This window comes from Bos grunniens, chromosome 14 (assembly GCF_055505025.1).
Source record: "Bos grunniens cultivar Pamir isolate PY7600 chromosome 14, Bosgru_T2T1.0, whole genome shotgun sequence".
Classification (NCBI taxonomy): domain Eukaryota; kingdom Metazoa; phylum Chordata; class Mammalia; order Artiodactyla; family Bovidae; genus Bos; species Bos grunniens.
Genome location: NC_141178.1, coordinates 51651887 through 51670552, shown reverse-complemented (window position 1 = coordinate 51670552; position 18666 = coordinate 51651887). Strand labels below are relative to the sequence as shown.

At 42.2% G+C, this 18666-nt stretch overlaps 1 protein-coding gene across 2 annotated transcripts in view; it reads left to right on the top strand.

Annotated features, from left to right (window-relative positions):
• ADHFE1 (alcohol dehydrogenase iron containing 1) overlaps positions 1-17759 on the top strand; it is a 32967-nt gene extending 15208 nt beyond the window's left edge. For both annotated transcript variants that reach the window (XR_015140799.1, XM_086336758.1), the window contains 5 exons: positions 1726-1824; positions 4836-4914; positions 5086-5182; positions 7610-7767; positions 17227-17759. Coding sequence is in view for 1 of the 2 variants with exons in the window: in XM_086336758.1 (XP_086192884.1) it covers positions 1726-1824; positions 4836-4914; positions 5086-5182; positions 7610-7767; positions 17227-17310 (517 nt within the window). In the remaining variant the exon portion in view is untranslated. The remainder of the gene's footprint in view (positions 1-1725; positions 1825-4835; positions 4915-5085; positions 5183-7609; positions 7768-17226) is intronic.
• Positions 17760-18666: the final 907 nt, after the last annotated feature.

Sequence of the window (18666 nt, the reverse complement as noted above, 5' to 3'; positions counted from 1 at the left end):
ATCCCATGGACAGAGGAGCCTGGCGGGCTACAGTCCATGGGGTCACAGAGTCAGACACGACTGAAGGAACTTAGCACAGCACATGCAGAAGGTTTGTTCATCAAAACCTCAAAACCAAAGCTGAGGGAGGTCCTTTGAGATTTGGTCACCAAGGGCAGAAATGAGAACCACGAGACAGATGTTGGTCCTGCCCCGTCAGGCCTTGTCCAGGAGCACACAAGGTCAACCCATAAGCAAATGCACATGAACCTCAGTTTAAGAAATAAATGTCAGGTCTTCCCTGGTGGTCCAGTGGTTAAGACTCGGCACTTCCTCTGCAGGGGGTGCAGGTTTGATCCCTGGTCAAGGGACTAAGATTCCACATGTTGTGTGGCACACCAAAAAGAAAAAAGAAAAAAATGTGTAGACAGAAAAGTCTTCCTGAAAAGATTCCCACAAGATTTTGAAAGATTTATGCATGAAACAGCCCTAATAGGCTCATGAGAGAGCAAAGATACACTTAGAGATGAAAAGTGATCCCTAAGACATTGAGACTTAGGCAAAGTCAAACTCATCTTTGTATTTATACACAACGGAGGGAAAGAAGAGGGCAGGTTTGGTCTAGATATGACTACAGGGCCTCCTCTGGCTGGAGGGGTGGAGTCTAGGACCACATTTTGCAACAGATCTGGGGGAGGATCACAAACTATTGTGGACTCGAGGGGGCATCAGGGAACATCTGTCTGCATAGAAGCGGATACAGATTATGGCCGGTCAGCATGTGTGGAAGGGACACAGGCTCAGCAGAGCAGCAGTGGGAGGTGAGGGGGCAAAACGGACAGAGGAGAGGCCACAACTCCACCATCCACTACTTCATCTTGCTATTTGGGAATAAGGAACTGACCCTGGATTTTGGAAAGAGACAGTTGCCTGACTATTCCAGATAAAAGAAGGAGAAAGGCTGTGGCATTTTTATTTCAGAGCAGGAACCCTTATTCCAGGCAGAATCACAGAAAAGCAAGTGGGAAGTGGTTCCTTTGGCTGTCTCAGGCATTCCGCCCTGGGGCAGGGTCCTGGAAGCAGGAAGGCTCAACTACAGCTGAAAGCGGCCTTTGAGAATTTGCCTTTCCCATATGGCACCGGGGAGGGATAGAGTGAGCGAAGGCTCGCCCTACAATAACATGCCACTTCCACAGTAAAAAGTATAAAAATAACATGCGGTTTGCAGATACCAAAAGAGGTCTCCAGTGGGTCCAATTTGGGTGGTGCCACAGAAAGCATGATGTCTGGGCAGCTCGTCAGGCCTGTGGGTACCCCCAGGCGACAGGGACTCACTTCATCTAACTAGCCTAGACCCATGCATCCTGAGCATGTGTTTACTCTAGGTCCACTCACAACCACAGTCAAGGTCATTGACAAGTGAAGAAGAAGAATGAGTCTCAGGGCACTTTTCTAGAGCAGCTTTTGCAGTTTAAGGGTCAGTGCTTTCTTCCCTTGGTACTCTTATCACATGAGCAGCCTGACGGCATAATATATGCCTTTGCTCCAGCCACTGATGAGAAAATACATTTCCCTTCAATTTTCATCTAGAAGACAAGGTGTCATTTGAATAACTTGCCTAATTTTTCTTCAGTTTGAGTAGTGTTTTTTTTTTCCTCCCCCAGATCTTTCTCTAAGGTGGCTCTATATTTCAGTAGGAAATGCCAATGTTGATATGTTATTGTTATGTATTTATATCATCCACAGGGCTATCAGAAATCCTGATGATCTTGAAGCAAGGTCTAATATGCACTTGGCAAGTGCTTTTGCTGGCATTGGCTTTGGAAATGCTGGTGTTCATCTATGGTGAGCAAATCTGAGATTTTATTTCTTCACCTAAGCTATTGCTCTAAAATTTTATTTTAGTGTCTATCATTTGGGATGTGTTGTAAGATTTCAAACATGCTACAGAAAAAAGAAATTTAACTTAGGGTCCCATAATATTTTCTTAGCTCAAATGCAGTTTATTGGGTCATAGATTATTTTTTCTTTTTGGTAACAGCCTTATTGACATATTATTCATACCCTATAAAATTTGCCCATTAAAAATTTATAATTCAGTGGGTTTTAGTATATTCACAAGTTGTGCTACCATTACAATAATCAATTTAGAACATTTTATCACCTTTGAAAGAAATCCCATATATCTTAACTGTCACCCACCAATCCTCCTATACCCCCAGTCTTAAACAACTACTAATCTACTTTGTCTCTATAGATTTGCCTTTTCCAGACATTTTATAGAATGGAAGCAAATGATATGTGGCCTTTTCTGTCTGGCTTCTTAAATTTAGCATCATGTTTCCATGGTTCATCCCATACACATTATCAGTACCTCTTTCCTTTTTCTTGCCAAGTAATGTTCTATTGCATGGATATACCACATTTTATTTACTCATCAGACGATGGACATTTGGGTTGTTTCCACTTTTTGGCTATTATTAATAGTGCTGTTATAAATAATCATGTATAAGTTTTCCTGTGGACATACATTTTCACATCTATGGAGTATATACCTAGGAGTGAAATTGCTGGGTCACGTGGTAACTCTGTGTTTACATTCTGAGGCACTGCCAGGCTGTTTTCCAAAGAGGCTGTACTGTTTTGCATTCCCACCAGCAGTGGATGGGGGTTGTGATTTCTCCACATTTTTGGCACCTGTTATGGATTTTTCAAACACCAAACGTAGGATTTTCTTCTTCTGATCTCTCTCAGAAAGAAAGGAATTAGAATATTTGTTGATAGCCCAGAATTAATCTGTTTGATCAGAAATGTATTGGTATGTTGCTTTAAAATTGAAAACCAGTGAACATGGAAAATTAAGAATTGTCCCTTGCCCTGTATGGGAGGGGAGTCTGGAAGAGAATGGATACATGTATGTGTATCGTTGCATCCCTTCGCTGTTTACCTGAAACTATCACAACATTGTTCATTGGCAATATCCCAATACAAAATAAAAAGTTTTTTAAAAGAATTGGCCTTTGCTAGGGAAGTGCAATGAAATGGTCACCCTCAAACTCGGCTGCTGAGAGGAGCACAGATTGGCACCAACTTTCTAAGAAGCAAATGAGCAAAATCTACCCAGAGCTTGGAAAATGTCTCTACCCTTTGCCCCATGAATTCTACTTTTAGGAATGTAGCTGAAAGAAATACTCATGATATGATCAAAGGCTTTCCTTATGAGGATATTCATCTAAAAAATTATTTATAATTGAAAATTTTAAGAATAACGTAAATTCCCAACAGTTTGGGAATGGTTAACTAAATTTCAGTATTCAAAGAATAAACCATCAAAAGTAATGTTTTAAAAGAGTAAAAATTATATGGGAAAGTATTTTTAAAGAATAATAAGTAACTATATGCATGCATGCTAAGTTGCTTCAGTCATGTTCGACTTTCTGTGACCCCATGGACTGTAGCCCACCAGCTCCTCTGTACATGGAGATTCTCCAGGCAAGAATACTGGAGTGGGTTGCCATGCCCTCCTCCAGGGGATCTTCTCAACCCAGAGATCGAACCTGTGTCTCTTACATCTCCTACATTGGCAGGCAGGTTCTTTACCTCCAGCGCCACCTGGGAAGCCCTAAGTCAACAGCAGTGTTTAAAACTGAATGCACAATGCAATCATAAATTAAAGATATGTGTAAGAAGACTAGAAGGGAATATTCTATAATGGTTATCTTGAAGAAATAGGATTATGGATCATTTTTATTTTTTACAACAAATATATATATAATGGTTAAGAGAAATCAAACTAAAATATTGGATACTGTTAGAAAGGTACTTTAAAAGCTACATGAATCCTTTCATATAGTGGAAGAACACCAAGCCATAATTTCCTGAATACTATGGAGCCTGAAAATGGTAAAGCACGTTCCTATCCAACAACTCAGAGAGCTTATACCTTCTGATCTGCTTTATGCGTGATGACAGGCATGGGGCATCTTTTTTTTGGATAACCATACAATTCACCAAAACACTTCATCTTTCTATGAAATATAAATTTTTTACTAAGAACAAAGTAATCCAATAAAACCCACATTAACAGACTAACAGACCCTTTTACTATTGTAAAGCATTTCATTTTCAAAATATCAATTGTAAAGATATTAACTTCTCACAGTGTTTATCTCCTGGGTCATCTTATAAACTATTATATTGTCCTATTTGTTCACTAAGAATTTGAGAGTTTTCCCATTAAAACAAACAGAAAAAATCCCCACAAATGAAAACCATGGTGCCTTTTCTCGATAGCCTTACAGACTGAAATAATCATGTATGACTCAGTTCCCATTAGTACGTAGCATTTAAAAGAACGTATTAATCACTGGCAAGATGGATCGCTGGCGGAACAAGCTCGCACGTCTAGCACAGTACATCTTGGTTCATAAAACTCCCACCAACATATTCAGTTTGTGAAGGAGCACATTGCCAAGGCTGTGCCGAGCAAGATAGAAAATGCATACCCTGAAGACTGTTTAAAAAATAAACTTCAAAGTGAATTCTTGATTTCTTCAAGATCATAAGGTTAACCAATGTGCTCAAGGAGCAACTTCTGTGTCAGTACTTTTTAATGGCGTGTAGTTCTATCAACATTTGATTTTGAACATTTCAGTAGTTTTGTCAATGAATATGCCAAATATCAATTGCATAATAATATATCCTTATAGGAATCAAAGAAAACAAAACATCTAACCTTGTGGGTTAATGATACTGTCAAGAGACTGTGAGGGGCTCTTCCATAAGAGTATCTTTGTATTGTTAACTTAAATTACTGTTAGATGTATATCAATATAAGGACTTTATTTTTTTTCTAGCCATGGAATGTCTTACCCAATTTCGGGCTTAGTGAAGACTTATAAAGCAAAGGATTACAATGTGGATCATCCCCTGGTGGTAAAATCATAATAAATGCCTTAATTTAATCTTAGATTCCTGTCAATTGCCATCAGTGTTTTTTGTCAATTCTTGATTGTTTGGAATACATGATAAAGTAATTTAATATCTAGAATATTAGGCTGAAGACCAGCCTTGCCCCAGCAGTCACCATGTTTCCTTTCTCCCCAGCCTCATGGCCTTTCTGTGGTGCTCACCTCCCCAGCAGTGTTCACATTTACATCACAGATGTTTCCTGAGCGGCACTTGGAAGTGGCAGAAATATTGGGTATGAACCGTTCATCATAACTCTGTGACCCACATCTATGGAGCGTTTCCTAAGATTGTTTCTGAAGATAAGCCATAAAGACTAATACCAAAAATACTGATTTGAGATAATCTAATAATAAAATGCCAGTGACCTTCCCAGATTCCTATCTAGCACTACAATTCTGTAATTTTGTTTCTAAGAGTCTATTAGCAATGAAATGGAACTAGGTATTTCTTACTTTAAGTTTATAGTAATAATATTTCCACTGTTTTTATCTCCAAGGAAAGTTAAATTCTGTATACTATTCATGTTACTAATGATTCTTGTTTTAATAGGAAATAGAGTGAGTCTAAATCAGGAAGTAACAGTAAATTCCCAATTATAGAGAACCTAAACAACTAGAAACTTTATAAAAAGTTCCCCAGAGAAGAATTTGTTTGCTATTCTGTTGATAAATCATGTCTATAATAAGATACCCACAGTGCCTTTTGAATCTTACAAGAAATACATTTATGATCACTTTGTGTGTGTGCTCAGTCGCTCAGTCATGTCTGACTCTTTGTGACCCCATGGACTGTAGCCCACCAGGTTCCTCTGTCCTTGGAATTTCCCAGGTAAGAATACTGGAGTGGGTTGTCATTTCCTCCTCCAGGGGATCTTCCCGACCCAGAGATCAAACCGTCCCCTCTTGCATTGGCAGGCGGATTCTTTATCACTGAGCCACCTGGGAAATTAGCCATTATATACTTTGATTCCCTGTAATCAAAATCAATAATGTATCTTAGATCATTTTAACTTTATACCCATCTGTTCTCTTTCCTACCTTCTCTTTTTTTCTAAAACACTTCTTATGAAAACCTGGAGGTTTGGATGGTGTGTTTTATGGCAGCAATCTTGAGAACATAAAAACCTCATAAACCCCATTTCGTGTGTCACCCTCCACTTAATCCACATTTGAGCTACCGCTATGTAATACAGACTGGTCTTGTCAGGCAAGCTCTACTTTCTGTCCAGCTGCTCTCCCAACTAGCTCTGTATCTCGTTCTATTTATACCTTTTCCTGGATTTCTTAAACAGCTCTCTCTGTCAGAGAACAGAGAGGCTAAACCTAATCTACATGGAGGCACACCATACATACTAGTCTCTTTTTGACCAATACAGAGAAAGTGGACTTGGACTATAGCATGGGGCATTTTGGATAATAAATAGTGCTACAATCTGTTCACAGATTGCTTCCCTTCCTGGCAGTGAACGTGTCCAGCTGGAATAGATGAGGGACAAGGATGCTAAGGGTTTGGGATTGGTTCTCTTCATCTGAGAACTGTCACTGCCACCCTGGCTGAGGGCAGAACCCCCTGGCCCTTCCAGACTGACATCTCTATGATTGTGTGCATTAATTAGTAATCATGTCCAGATTGTTGTTTAGTCGCTCAGTCGTATCTAACTCTTTGCGACCCCATGAACTGCAGCACGCCAGGTTTCCCCGTCCATCACTGTCTCCCAGAGTTTGCTCAGATTCCTGTCCATTGAGTCAATGATACCATCCAACCATATTCTGCCCTTGCAAATCTCCAACCCTTGGCAGCCTCCTTCCTTATTCACTGATATGATTGAAGTTCACTGCTCAGTCATGCCCAACTCTTGGTGACCCCATGGACTCTTGCCGACCTGGCTCCTCTGTCCATGGGATTTCCCTAGGTAAGAACACTGGAGTGGGTTGCCATTCCTACATATTAAATACTGCTTTCTAAAAGACTCCTTGTTCTTAAATTTGCCCGAAAGGTTCTGTAAAAGATATTTAAAGGAACTTGCCCTTTGGCAACAGAGCCCAAAACAATTCTCTAGCTATAGACAGGAGATATATTCCTTCTCTGGCCATACTGAATCCATTTGTCATCTCATTTTCCTCCTTTCTGGCAGTCAGTGGCAGAGTTTTTTGAACTTCTGTCTTGTTTCACAAGGTGTTTGCACAGGGCTTGTCTTCTTTTCTTCAGCTGTGACTGTGAGAAGGGACACTGAAAGCATAGACCTCTAGATGTCAGCAGATTCCAAGCCCTGAAAGTTACATAAACTGTTTTCTCCTACAGATTTTCTCAATCCTCCTCAGCCAAACGCCAGCCTTCTTTCTTGGTCTCCTTCCTGTGCCTCTTTTCTTGGCTCTGTTCCTCTTCTTCCCACCACACAGCGGGCCAGCTGCCCATTGGAGATGTGAGGGCCAAGTGAGCCCCCAGCCCGCACCCCGGCTCCTCTCTGGAGGGGCTCCCAGGCTGGCCCATCTCTGGCGGGGCTGGCCGCTGAGCCGGTCCTCCACAGGGAGGCACAGCGGCGCCCTTGTCCTGGGGTGAGGGAGCCGGCAGCAGGTTATGTATTCAGCGAGCCTGGGGCTGAATCACACCCAAGGCTGGCTTCCCCCTCTCGCTACAGTCAGTGCTTTGTGTCTTCCAGGAGCTGACACCCGCACTGCCAGGAGGCCAGATGCTGGGCCTGTCTTGGCAGACACGCTGCGGAAATTCTTATTCGATCTGGATGTGGATGACGGCCTGGCTGCCATTGGCTACTCCAAGGCCGACATCCCTGAGCTGGTGAAAGGAACGCTGCCCCAGGTAAGAGACACAGCCATCTTCACTCCTGTCTGAGAAGCACCGAGCTGCAGGAGAGATGGGGTCCATCTGGGGCATCTTAGAGGGGGAGATGGAAACCCAGATCTACCCACACCAGGCAACAGCTCCCCATTTCCCCACTGAAAGGGGTCAAGGCTCCCTCACCCTTCCTCTTCCATAAACTGTGGCTTGTGTGAAGCTTTGATGATGTAACGAAGGGATCCTTTACAAAAATTTAAGACAAAAACAACCAAGCTTATTTCGAGTATAGCAGAATTTATTTCCCTTTTCTCCATTTCTGCTCTTTCAAGAGTCCCCTATGAAACTATATGAAGTTAAAAGGATCACTAATGTTCTTTGCCAGTATAGAGTTACAAATTCTACTACTTTGTGAAGAACAGACATGGCCTTTAAATGAAGATGATGACGAAATCACTTTTTAACTTATTTTAGATCTTGTAGATTCTATACATATACATATGTATACATATCTGTGTCACTTTGGGTCTTATTTTTATGTTCCTGAAGAATTTAAACCTAGCAGCTGTCCTTTACGTGGTAGAACCATAACAGATGTCTCAAGGCTCTTATGAAGAGAGTTTATTCCCCTTTGGATGTTTCCATTTAAGATCAGATACCCAGGTGGTAGAGCACCAGAACCTAATAGCCCAAGACCCTGTTCATTGTAATTTACCATAAAATAGAGAGCTCAGAGCCATGAGATGCCACCATGCTTACCAGGTCCAGAGCACTCACTAAGTCCTCCTATCCAAGATGGGAAAAGCAAGGATCACTTAAACACTGTAAGGATACACAGAAAAGATAAAAACTCTAATTCAAAAAGATAAATGCACCCCAATGTTCATAGCAGCACTACTCACAGTAGCCAAGACACGGAAAAAACCTAAGTGCCCATCAACAGATGTACTGGCTTAAGAAGATGTGGTACATATATAAAATGGAATATTACTCAGTTGTAAAAGAATGAAATATTGTCATTTGCAGCAACACGGATGACCTAGAGAATATCATACTAAGTGAAGTAAGTCAGACAGAGAAAGACAAATATATGATATCATTTATATGTGGAATATAAAAAAACAATACAAATGAATCTATATACAGAACAGATATAGACTCACAGACATAGAAAACAAAGTTATAGTTACCGAAGGGGAAAGGGAAAGAGGAAGGGATAAATTAGACATACGGGATTAACAGATACAAACTGCTGCTAAGTCGCTTCAGTTGTGTCCGACTCTGTGAGACTCCATAGACAGCAGCCCACGAGGCTCCCCCATCCTTGGGATTCTCCAGGCAAGAACACTGGAGTGGGTTGCCTTTTCCTTCTCCAATGAACGAAAGTGAAAAGTGAAAGAGAAGTTGCTCAGTCATGTCCGACTCTTAGTGACCCCATGGACTGCAGCCTACCAGGCTCCTCCATCCTTGGGATTTTCCAGGCAAGAGTATTGGAGTGGGGTGCCATTGCCTTCTCCAAACAGATACAAACTACTATATATAAAATAGATAAGCAATAAGGATTTATTGTATAGCACAGGAAACTATATTTATTATCTTATAATAGTCTATGGGAAAGTTATCTGTGTTTATATATATGCATGCATGCTATGTTGCTTCAGTCATGTCTGACTCTTGGTGACCCCACGGACTATAGCCCACCAGGCTCCTCTGTCCATGGAATTCTCTAGGCAAGAATACTGGAGTGGGTTGCCATGCTCTCTTCCAGGGGATCTTTCCAACCCAGGGATTAAATCCATGTCTCCTGCATTGGCAGGCAGATTCTTTACCTCTGAGCCACCTGGGAAGCCCCATGTGTGTACGTATGTATATTCAGTTATATATATATATTCAGATATATATATACGTATATATATACATATATACTTTGCTATACACCTGAGACTAACACAATATTATAAATCAAATATACTCCTATTTAAAAAAACACTGTGAGGATAAGGCAGTTCTCCCCAAAGTCATGACATTCGTGTATCAATCCTTGACATTGTTGTTTAGTCACTAAGTCATGTCTGACTCTTGTGACTCCATGGACTGTATAGCCTTCCAGGCTCCTCTGTCCATAGGATTTTCCAGGCAAGAATATTGAAGTGGGTTGCCATTTCCTTCTCCATCACTGACATTGCAACAGAGTGAACAGCTAGACTCTCCACTCACACAGCATCCTGCTGACCACAGTGGCAATGCTTTTCCCTCAGCCCATTTCAGTTAAGCAAAGGCCTCAGACTTGCTTCTTCTCCACTTAGCAAGTACTGAGAATGTCGAAAACCTCCCATAATACCATAATATCATGTTTGTATGGATTGGGTTCACAGACTTACCTGTCCGTAGGAGCCAGGTAAATAATAGCAGTGAACAAAGTACTTTTTGTTCACTAGGGAATGGTGGGGACTTTGGTAAACTGGAAAGTACACAATCCATTTCATTGGGTGAGCAGCTTTTCAGCTAAAATTTATTATCACCAAACATAAATTCAGGTCCCAGTGATGGCAGAAATTGCAATTTTTAAGAGAAGTCAGCAGTTGGGATGTTTGTATTGAATTCCCGATTTCCCAGTGCACAAACAAAACACGGCCCATGGGCACCAGTTTTCCTGATTTAGGGTCAGGCCCAGAGTAGGCTCAGTTGCAACCAAAAATGTAAATGAATGAGAAAAAGAGGAATCTCTAAGAGACCCTGGTTCTAAACCATTGTCCTAACCTGTAAGTCCAAGGGACTAAATTAAAAAAAAAAAAAAAATCACAATTGTTTTATCCAAACCTACTAAAGTTCCATGAAGTTAGGACCCTGTTTTGTTCATTCATCTTCTACAGCACCTGACATGAGCTCACAAACATCTTAAAGGGGCAGCCGTCTCCTGTCCATATGAGCTTAATGACTGAATGGTGGACACTTTTTGAGCAATTTCCTTAGACTTAATAGGACTCAGCCAATGACAAAGATCCATGAAAGCCCATTCAGTGACATCAGAGATCAAGTGGTCACTGTGATTTTGATGACTGGCTCTTATAGTTCCTATAGCATGGTCACAACAATAGTATCCACTCTTCAGGAGGTCCTCTGAAAAGCTGTGCTTATTTATCCCAGGAAAGTGTCCAGGAATATGTGTTGTTCATTAGCCTCCAAGAATCAGATCAGTTGCTCAGTCGTGTCCGACTCTTTGCGACCCCATGAATCGCAGCACGCCAGGCCTCCCTGTCCATCACCAACTCCTGGAGTTCACTGAGACTCATGTCCATCGAGTCAGTGATGCCATCCAGCCATCTCATCCTCTGTCATCCCCTTCTCCTCTTGCCCCCAATCCCTCCCAGCATCAGAGTCTTTTCCAATGAGTCAACTCTTCGCATAAGGTGGCCAAAAGTACTGGAGTTTCAGCTTTAGCATCATTCCTTCCAAAGAAATCCCAAGGCTGATCTCCTTCAGAATGGACTGGTTGTATCTCCTTGTAGTCCGAGGGACTCTCAAGAGTCTTCTCCAACACCACAGTTCAAAAGCATCAATTCTTCGGCGCTCAGCCTTCTTCACAGTCCAACTCTCACATGCATACATGACCACAGGAAAAACCATAGCCTTGACTAGACAGACCTTTGTTGGCAAAGTAATGTCTCTGCTTTTGAATATGCTATCTAGGTTGGTCATAACTTTCCTTCCAAGGAGTAAGCGTCTTTTAATTTCATGGCTGCAGTCACCATCTGTAGTGATTTTGGAGCCCAGAAAAATAAAGTCTGACCCTGGTTTCCACTGTTTCCCCATCTAAGAATAGTATCCATCATTTTCAGATGAAACTGGATGATGTGCTGTGCTGTGCTTAGTCACTCAGTCATGTCCGACTCTTTGCAACCCCACGAACTGTATCCTGCCAGGTTCCTCTGTCCATGGGGATTCTCCAGGCAAGAATACTGGAGTGGGTAGCCTATCCCTTCTCCAGAGGATCTCCCCTACCCAGGAATAGAACCAGGATCTCCTGCATTGCAGGTAGATTCTTTACCAGCTGAGCTACCAGGGAAGCCCAAAACTGGGTGATAGTCTCAGCCATTTAATTGCTAGTGACCGTGCATCTTCTAGCCATCAGCACACACCAGCAGGTATGGACAGTTTTAATTCTACTCTACCCAGGCTTCCACTTGCAAAAGCTGTTCCAAATGGCAACAGGTCCAGACTAAAACTCAAGACCATCCGCTAAAATAGCAAGTTAATTAGGTATCATTCTGAAAGCCTCAGTGCACATGCCATACCGGGAAATGACAGATAGCAGACTAATTTCTTAGTTTCACAAAGGATGCGAGGTAAATTGAATCTTTTGAATACAAGTCATGTCTGTAAAGTAGGAAGCCAGGATTTCCTTCAGCTGTGTTCATAAAGCAGCCCCCAACCGGATGCTGCCTTTTTTCCCTTTGATCATGTTTTCACGATTAGGAGAAACACAGTTCGTTTGAATTCACTGGCGCTCGTTCAATTTTGAAGTCAACATGAGAGATTTATATGTGTATAAGGGGAAGGAGGGATAGTCATAGGACTTTAAAAGGAATCTTAGGAATAAGCTTGTCTATTTTGCAGTTGAATTACTATTGGATTTTTGTTTAGTTTTTGGATTTTGTCGGGGGGAGGTTTGCCGTGAACATTTTGCAGGAATGCTATGGCAGTTTCAGAATGGTACACACTCAACAGACTCATCTTCACTTGTTAGTGTCTACAGGACTTAAGGTGGTGGGAGGGATACACTGGTTGCTGCAGAGAACATCACCAGAAAGGATGTTTTGTGTAGTTGATACTCGATAAGGCTTCTTTTATGTTCAGCAAAGGGGAATCAGTCTTCGCTGGAAGGAACAACCAGGCCAGTCATTCCTGACCAAACACCACAGCCCCTACTGATGGCAGCACACAGGAGCCCGGAGGATAGAGGTGTCCAGTCACCATGGCTTGGCTGCTCGGGGGCAGGCAAAAATACATGAATCTTCCGGGCTGGATTTCTGAAACCTCTGGAAAGTAACATTTACATCTCAAATCAAAACATCTCATTACTGAGAAGAGCTGGGGACAAAAGTGAGCACTTCCACTCCCTGGCAGACAGGCCCGTTGAAATGTTGCTTTATGAATGAGCTAAAAGTGGTAGTCTGAATTTATTTCAGTGTCTGCGTTACTCACTTGTCCTTCAGTCTTGTGTGTCTATAAATAAGAGCATGGTACGGAGCATGTCCGATTTCTCAGATATTAGCTTTTACAGGGCACGGGTGATCTGTGCAAGGAAATATCACAGACCTTACCCCCATGGAACCAGTTGTTTGTTGTTGTTGTTTAGCAGTGAAGTCATGTCTGTTTTGTGACCCCTTGGACTGTAGCCCGCCAGGCTTCTCTGTCCATGGGATTTCTCAGGCAAGAACAGTGGAGTGGGCTGCCATTTCCTTCTCCAGAGGTTCTTCCCAACCCAGGGATCGAACCTGTGTCTCTTCTGTCTCCTGCATTGGCAGGCAGGTTCTTTACCACTGAGCCACCAAGGAAGCCTGGAACCAATTGTTGGGAGTCAGAAATGTGAAAAAGAAACTGAGCTCAGCTTGGCCTGAGCTAAGAGTCCTGAACTATGTCACCCAAGATGAACAGGGTTGTTTTAAGGGCCCTTGAATCTTCCCCTGTGGCTCAGCCTGCAATGCAGGAGATTCGGGTTTGTCCCTGAGTCAAGAAGATTCCCTGGGGGAGGGCGTAGCAACCCACTCCAGTATTCTTGCCTGGAGAATTCCATGGATGGAGGAGCCTGGCAGGCTACAGTCCTTACGGTTGCAAACAGTTGGACACGACTGAAGCGACTGAGCACTCACGCACAAGGGCCCTTGAGCTCATCAGATAAGACTCTGCTGTTATGAACAGAATGTGGCCATTTTCAGCCACAGCAAATACCCAACTTCAGTCCCGGACCTGCCACAAACAAGCATGTACATAAGTCACCATGAACAAGTCTCTGCCTTGCTGTGGATTTTCAAAATTCTTTAGCATCTGTACAAGGTGTGTTGGGATAAGAGCTTTACCTTGGCTTCACCCATGCTCTTCAGCAATGTCCCTGAGCCTTCTTCTATCTGTCCATCCATTCCTTTTTTTTTTCTATTGTGGTAAAACATACCTGACATAAAATTTACTATTTTAATCATTTTTAAGTGTACAACTCAATGCCATTAAGTACACGTAAGTGGTATGCAACCATCAGCACTATCCATTTCCAGGACTTTTATTTTTTCATTTTCAGAATTTTTTGGCTGCGTTGGATTGTCCTTGCTGCATGCAGGTTTACTCTGGTTGCAGCAAGCAGGGGTTACTCTCTAACCGCAGTGCACGGGTTTCTCGTTTCAGTGGTCTCTCTTGTTGTGGAGCACCAGCTCTGGGGTGCACTGCTGCGGTGGTTGTAGCACGTGGACTCAGTCATTGCATGCTCGTGGGCGTGCCCCAGATCAGGGATCAAACCGGTGTCTGCGCACTGCAAGGCGGATTCTTAACCACCAGGGAAGCCCCCAGAATTTTTAAGTCAGGCCAGATAGCAGCTCTTCTCTATCGCCGAATGGTAAACAGTAACTCCTCACACTCAGAGGAGGAGTCCCCGCCTGGGGCAGCCTCTATTCTTTCTAGCACTCTGAATTTGCCTATCCTAGGTACTTCATGTAAGTGGAATCATACAGTATTTGTCCTTTTGTGTCTGCATCATGTCTTCACTTAGCATAATGCCTTCAGTGTGTCAGAATACCATTCCTTCTTATGGCTGAATAACATTTCGTCATGTGGATAGGCCACATTTTGTTTATCTGTTCAACTGCAGTTGGGCACTTGGGTTGTTCCCACTGTTCAGCTATTGTGCATAGTGCAAGTATGAACATCAGTGTACAAGTATCTGTTTTAGTCCTTGCTTTCAGTTCACTTGGGTATATATCCAAGGAATAGACGTGTTGTGTTTAACTGACAAGCTGCCATAATGGCTGTACCATTTACATTCTCACCAACAATGCACGAGGGTTCCAGTTTCTCTGCAGCTTCACCATTATTTTCCATTTTTTGGATAGCCATCCCAATAGGTATGAATGGTAACTCACGGTTTTCACTTGTATTTTCCTAATGACATTGAGCATCATTTCATCTGCTGGTTAGCTACATAACTTCTTTGAAGAAACATCTATTCAAGTCCCCTGTCTATTTTTGAGTTGAGTTGTTTGGAGTTTTTAGCTATTTAGTTGTAGCAATTATGTATCTATTTTGGATACTAACCCCTTATTAGATATACATATGATTTGAAAATATTTTCTCCCATTCTGTAAAGTTGTCTTTTCACTCTTGATATAGTGTCCCTTGAGGCATAAAAGTTTTAAATTTTGATGTAGTCCAGTTTATCTCTTTTTTCTTTTGTTGCCTGTTTGCTGATGTCATATCCAAGAAATCACTGCAAAACCCAGTCATTAACATTTTCCCATTTTCTTCTAAGAGTTTTAAGGTTTTAGCTCTTACATTTAGGTCTTTATATTTAGATGCTTTAAAGTTAATTTTTTTTAATGCGTCCTTCCTTCTTTTCATTCTTACTTTTACCTGACAAATACTTATTGGCATCTTAATATATATCATGAATTGTATGGGATACAGCTAAGAAAATAAAAGTCCCTTCCATCCCTCATGGATCTTACATTCTAGTGAGGAAGACAGACAATAGACATCTGATCAAATCTATAAATAAGATATGAATGAAATCACTTCACATAATGATGAGCAGTCTGAAGGAGTCCTGGGTGATGAGATAGTGATTTCACATGGGACAGTGTGGCGGGAACTCCAGCGGATGTGGTCAGAGAAGGCCTCTGATTGGAGGCTGAGGCAGCTGGGTGAAGAGCTGAGAGAAGCATTTCAGGCAGAGGGGAAAGACCCTGAGATACGGTGAAGACAGCATTTTCATGGGACTGAAAAGGGATGGTGGGTCCACGTGAGTTGAGTGAGTGTGAGAAGAATCAGAGCTGGGGTGAGAAGCAGGGCCAGGTCTGGCTGGGGTTAGGGGATATGGTTTTGTTCTTCTAATTGCATTGGAGGGCGTTAAGCAAGGAAATGGTGTGATCAGACTTGTAATGCGGGACCATCACTCTGGCTGCCATGGGGGAGAATGACCTGAAGAGGATGAGAGTGGAGCAAAAGTGGAAGTAGCTCTTAGAGGATTTTCAAGTAGGACAGGAGCATGCAGTGAGTAAGACAGGCTGTGATGGACGGAGAGGTGAGAAGTGGTCTGATTGGGGATTTATTTGGCAGGTAAATCTGACAGACTTGCTGATGGCCTGAACTTGCAGAGAACAGAAAGGGCAATCAAAGATGACTCCTAGGGACTTCACTGGTGGTCCAGTGGCTAAGACTTCATGTTCCCAATGCAGGGGGCCTGGGTTCGATCCCTGGTCAGTGAACTAGGTCCCACATGTTGCAACTAAATATCCTTCGTGCTACAACTAAGCCCTGGAGCAGCCAAATAGTTTTTTTTTTTTTTTTAAAGGGATGACTCTAGGTTTTTGCCTAAGGAAAAGTGGAAGGTGGAGTCAGGTCCTATCTTGTACATGTGAACCTTGAGATGCCAGTGTCCCCTCCTGCTATCTTTATTCATCCAGTAACTGTTGAGCACCTGTTTGCTGTGTGGGGTGCTGGCCGCAGCCCTGCCCCCTGGACCTTCCCCCTTCTACCAGGTGTGCCCCTACACCAGTGCTCATCACAGAAAACAGACCCAGAGACCCACAAAAACCCAACCAAACACTGGCATGTTTCTTAATTTCATTTAGGCCTGGAAATTTGGGGGTAAGGAGCCACTGACAGGACTGACCATAGCAGTAGGAGGGGCTGGTGTCTTTGCTGACTCGGCTCAATGATCACTGGAGAAATTAAGGGAATCATGGAATTTGTTTGAGGAGGTAGAGATAAAATCTTAGTTAATTTTTTTTTTTTTTTAAGTCACTTGTTGCCCGCAGCCTGAAAGTTAATGTCCTGGTGAAGTCCTTCCTAGTATACCTTAAGTCCAAGTTGCAAAGTCTTTGAAGTCAAGGATGACCCTGTTCTGTTTTCCTTGGCAGCACATGCAGGGCTTGGGGCCGTGCCCTCTGCACAGGGAGAGCCTGGCAGGGGTGCCTGATCCACATAGCTTGGTCACTGTAGGTGGTGTTTTTCCCGAAGCTGATGAGCTTCTGAATATATGGGTAGAAGGCCCTCAGGCAACAGTAATGGCTTTTGAAAGCTTTGTGGGAAAGAGGTCTCACTTGATAAATTCTGAGTTGGGAATCAGCGAGTACGAAGCCAATAAGAAATATGACTTTCAAAACTATGACTACTATCAAGTCACTGTTTCTCATGACTGAGTTAATTTACATACAAGTAGCTTTTACAAACTGTCTTTGCAAAGCCCTGGGTAACTATTTTTGTTTACTGTTTCAGGAAAGAGTCACCAAGCTTGCACCACGCCCTCAGTCAGAAGAGGATCTATCTGCTCTGTTTGAAGCATCAATGAAACTGTATTAATTTTCATTTTCACTGAAAGAACTACCCTTGGCCATCATAGTTCTGGTAACAGAAGTTGATCTAGCAAGAATTTTGTCTTTTCACCTCCACATATAACTCCCTCGTTACCAGCTTGAATGTGATATAAATTTATCCTGTAGAAGATTCTCTGATGCTCCAAATCCAGCTACTTCCATAGGGCAGCCTGGACAAACGCCCACCACGCTGGAGCCTCAGACAGACTTCAGGGATCCATGTTCTTACCCCAAACCCTGCAGACTGCCCTTGCTCCATGGATCAAAAGGGCAAATACTCAATATCTACCAAAAATGTTAATGCATGTACTCTTTGCCCAGTAATCAACCCCACATCTAGAAATGTATTCTATAAAATTCTAGCACAAGTGTGTAAAGAATATGGCAAGAGTGTTTCTGGCAGCACATTTTCTAATAATAAAATATTTGAAAGAACTTAAGTATTCATTAATAGTGTATAGATAAATACATCATGTGTGCTCAGTTGTTCAGTCGTGTCCAACTCTTTTCGACCCCATAGACTGTAGCCCACCCCTCTGTCCGTGGGATTTCCTGGGCAAGAATACTGGAGCTGGTTGCCATTTCCTCCTCCAGGAAATCTGACCAACCCCAGGGATCACACCCGATTCTCCTGCATCTCCTGCATCTCCTGCATTGGCAGGCAGGTTCTTTACCACTAGCACCACCTGGAAAGCTCTAGGTTTCAGTGTACCTGCATATTTATCTGTATTTTAAATTGGACTAAAGTTTTAATCAAGTGAAGTACATAATTACATCAAGATTTTTTAAAAAACAGATGAGAAGGGCATTACTGTGCCATTCAACCTGCCTGGGGCAGGTTTATCTCTTTAAACATCTTTGTTTACTTGGGATTTTAAAAATAACATTTAAATATTGTTTATTGGGCAGGTGGTCTTCTCTAATTACACACATAAAACATGTTCAGTACCAAAACCTGGTAACACAAAGAAACACAGAAGAAAACATTTGTTCACAATGTGCCATCCAGAAGATAATCACCACTAAAAAATAACAAAAATTTAAAATATATGTTCTCCCTATAATTTGTGCACATATATAGTTATAGAAAATTATATGTATACATATGTATTTATATTTTTTTTAACTTAGAATCACTGAGGTGTAATTTTAGTTCCTATAGAATGAATGTTCAAATTCTTTATGCCAAGTGCCCAAAAGGCAAGCACAAGAGAGTTTCAATAGAATTTCAGCTCTACCTTGCAGACTATATCTAGCTAAAATTCCCTCCAGCTTTTTAGGGGAATCGTGGATTCTGAGAGCAGAAGCTTTGTAAATAAGGTAGAGAACAGTGAAACTCTCT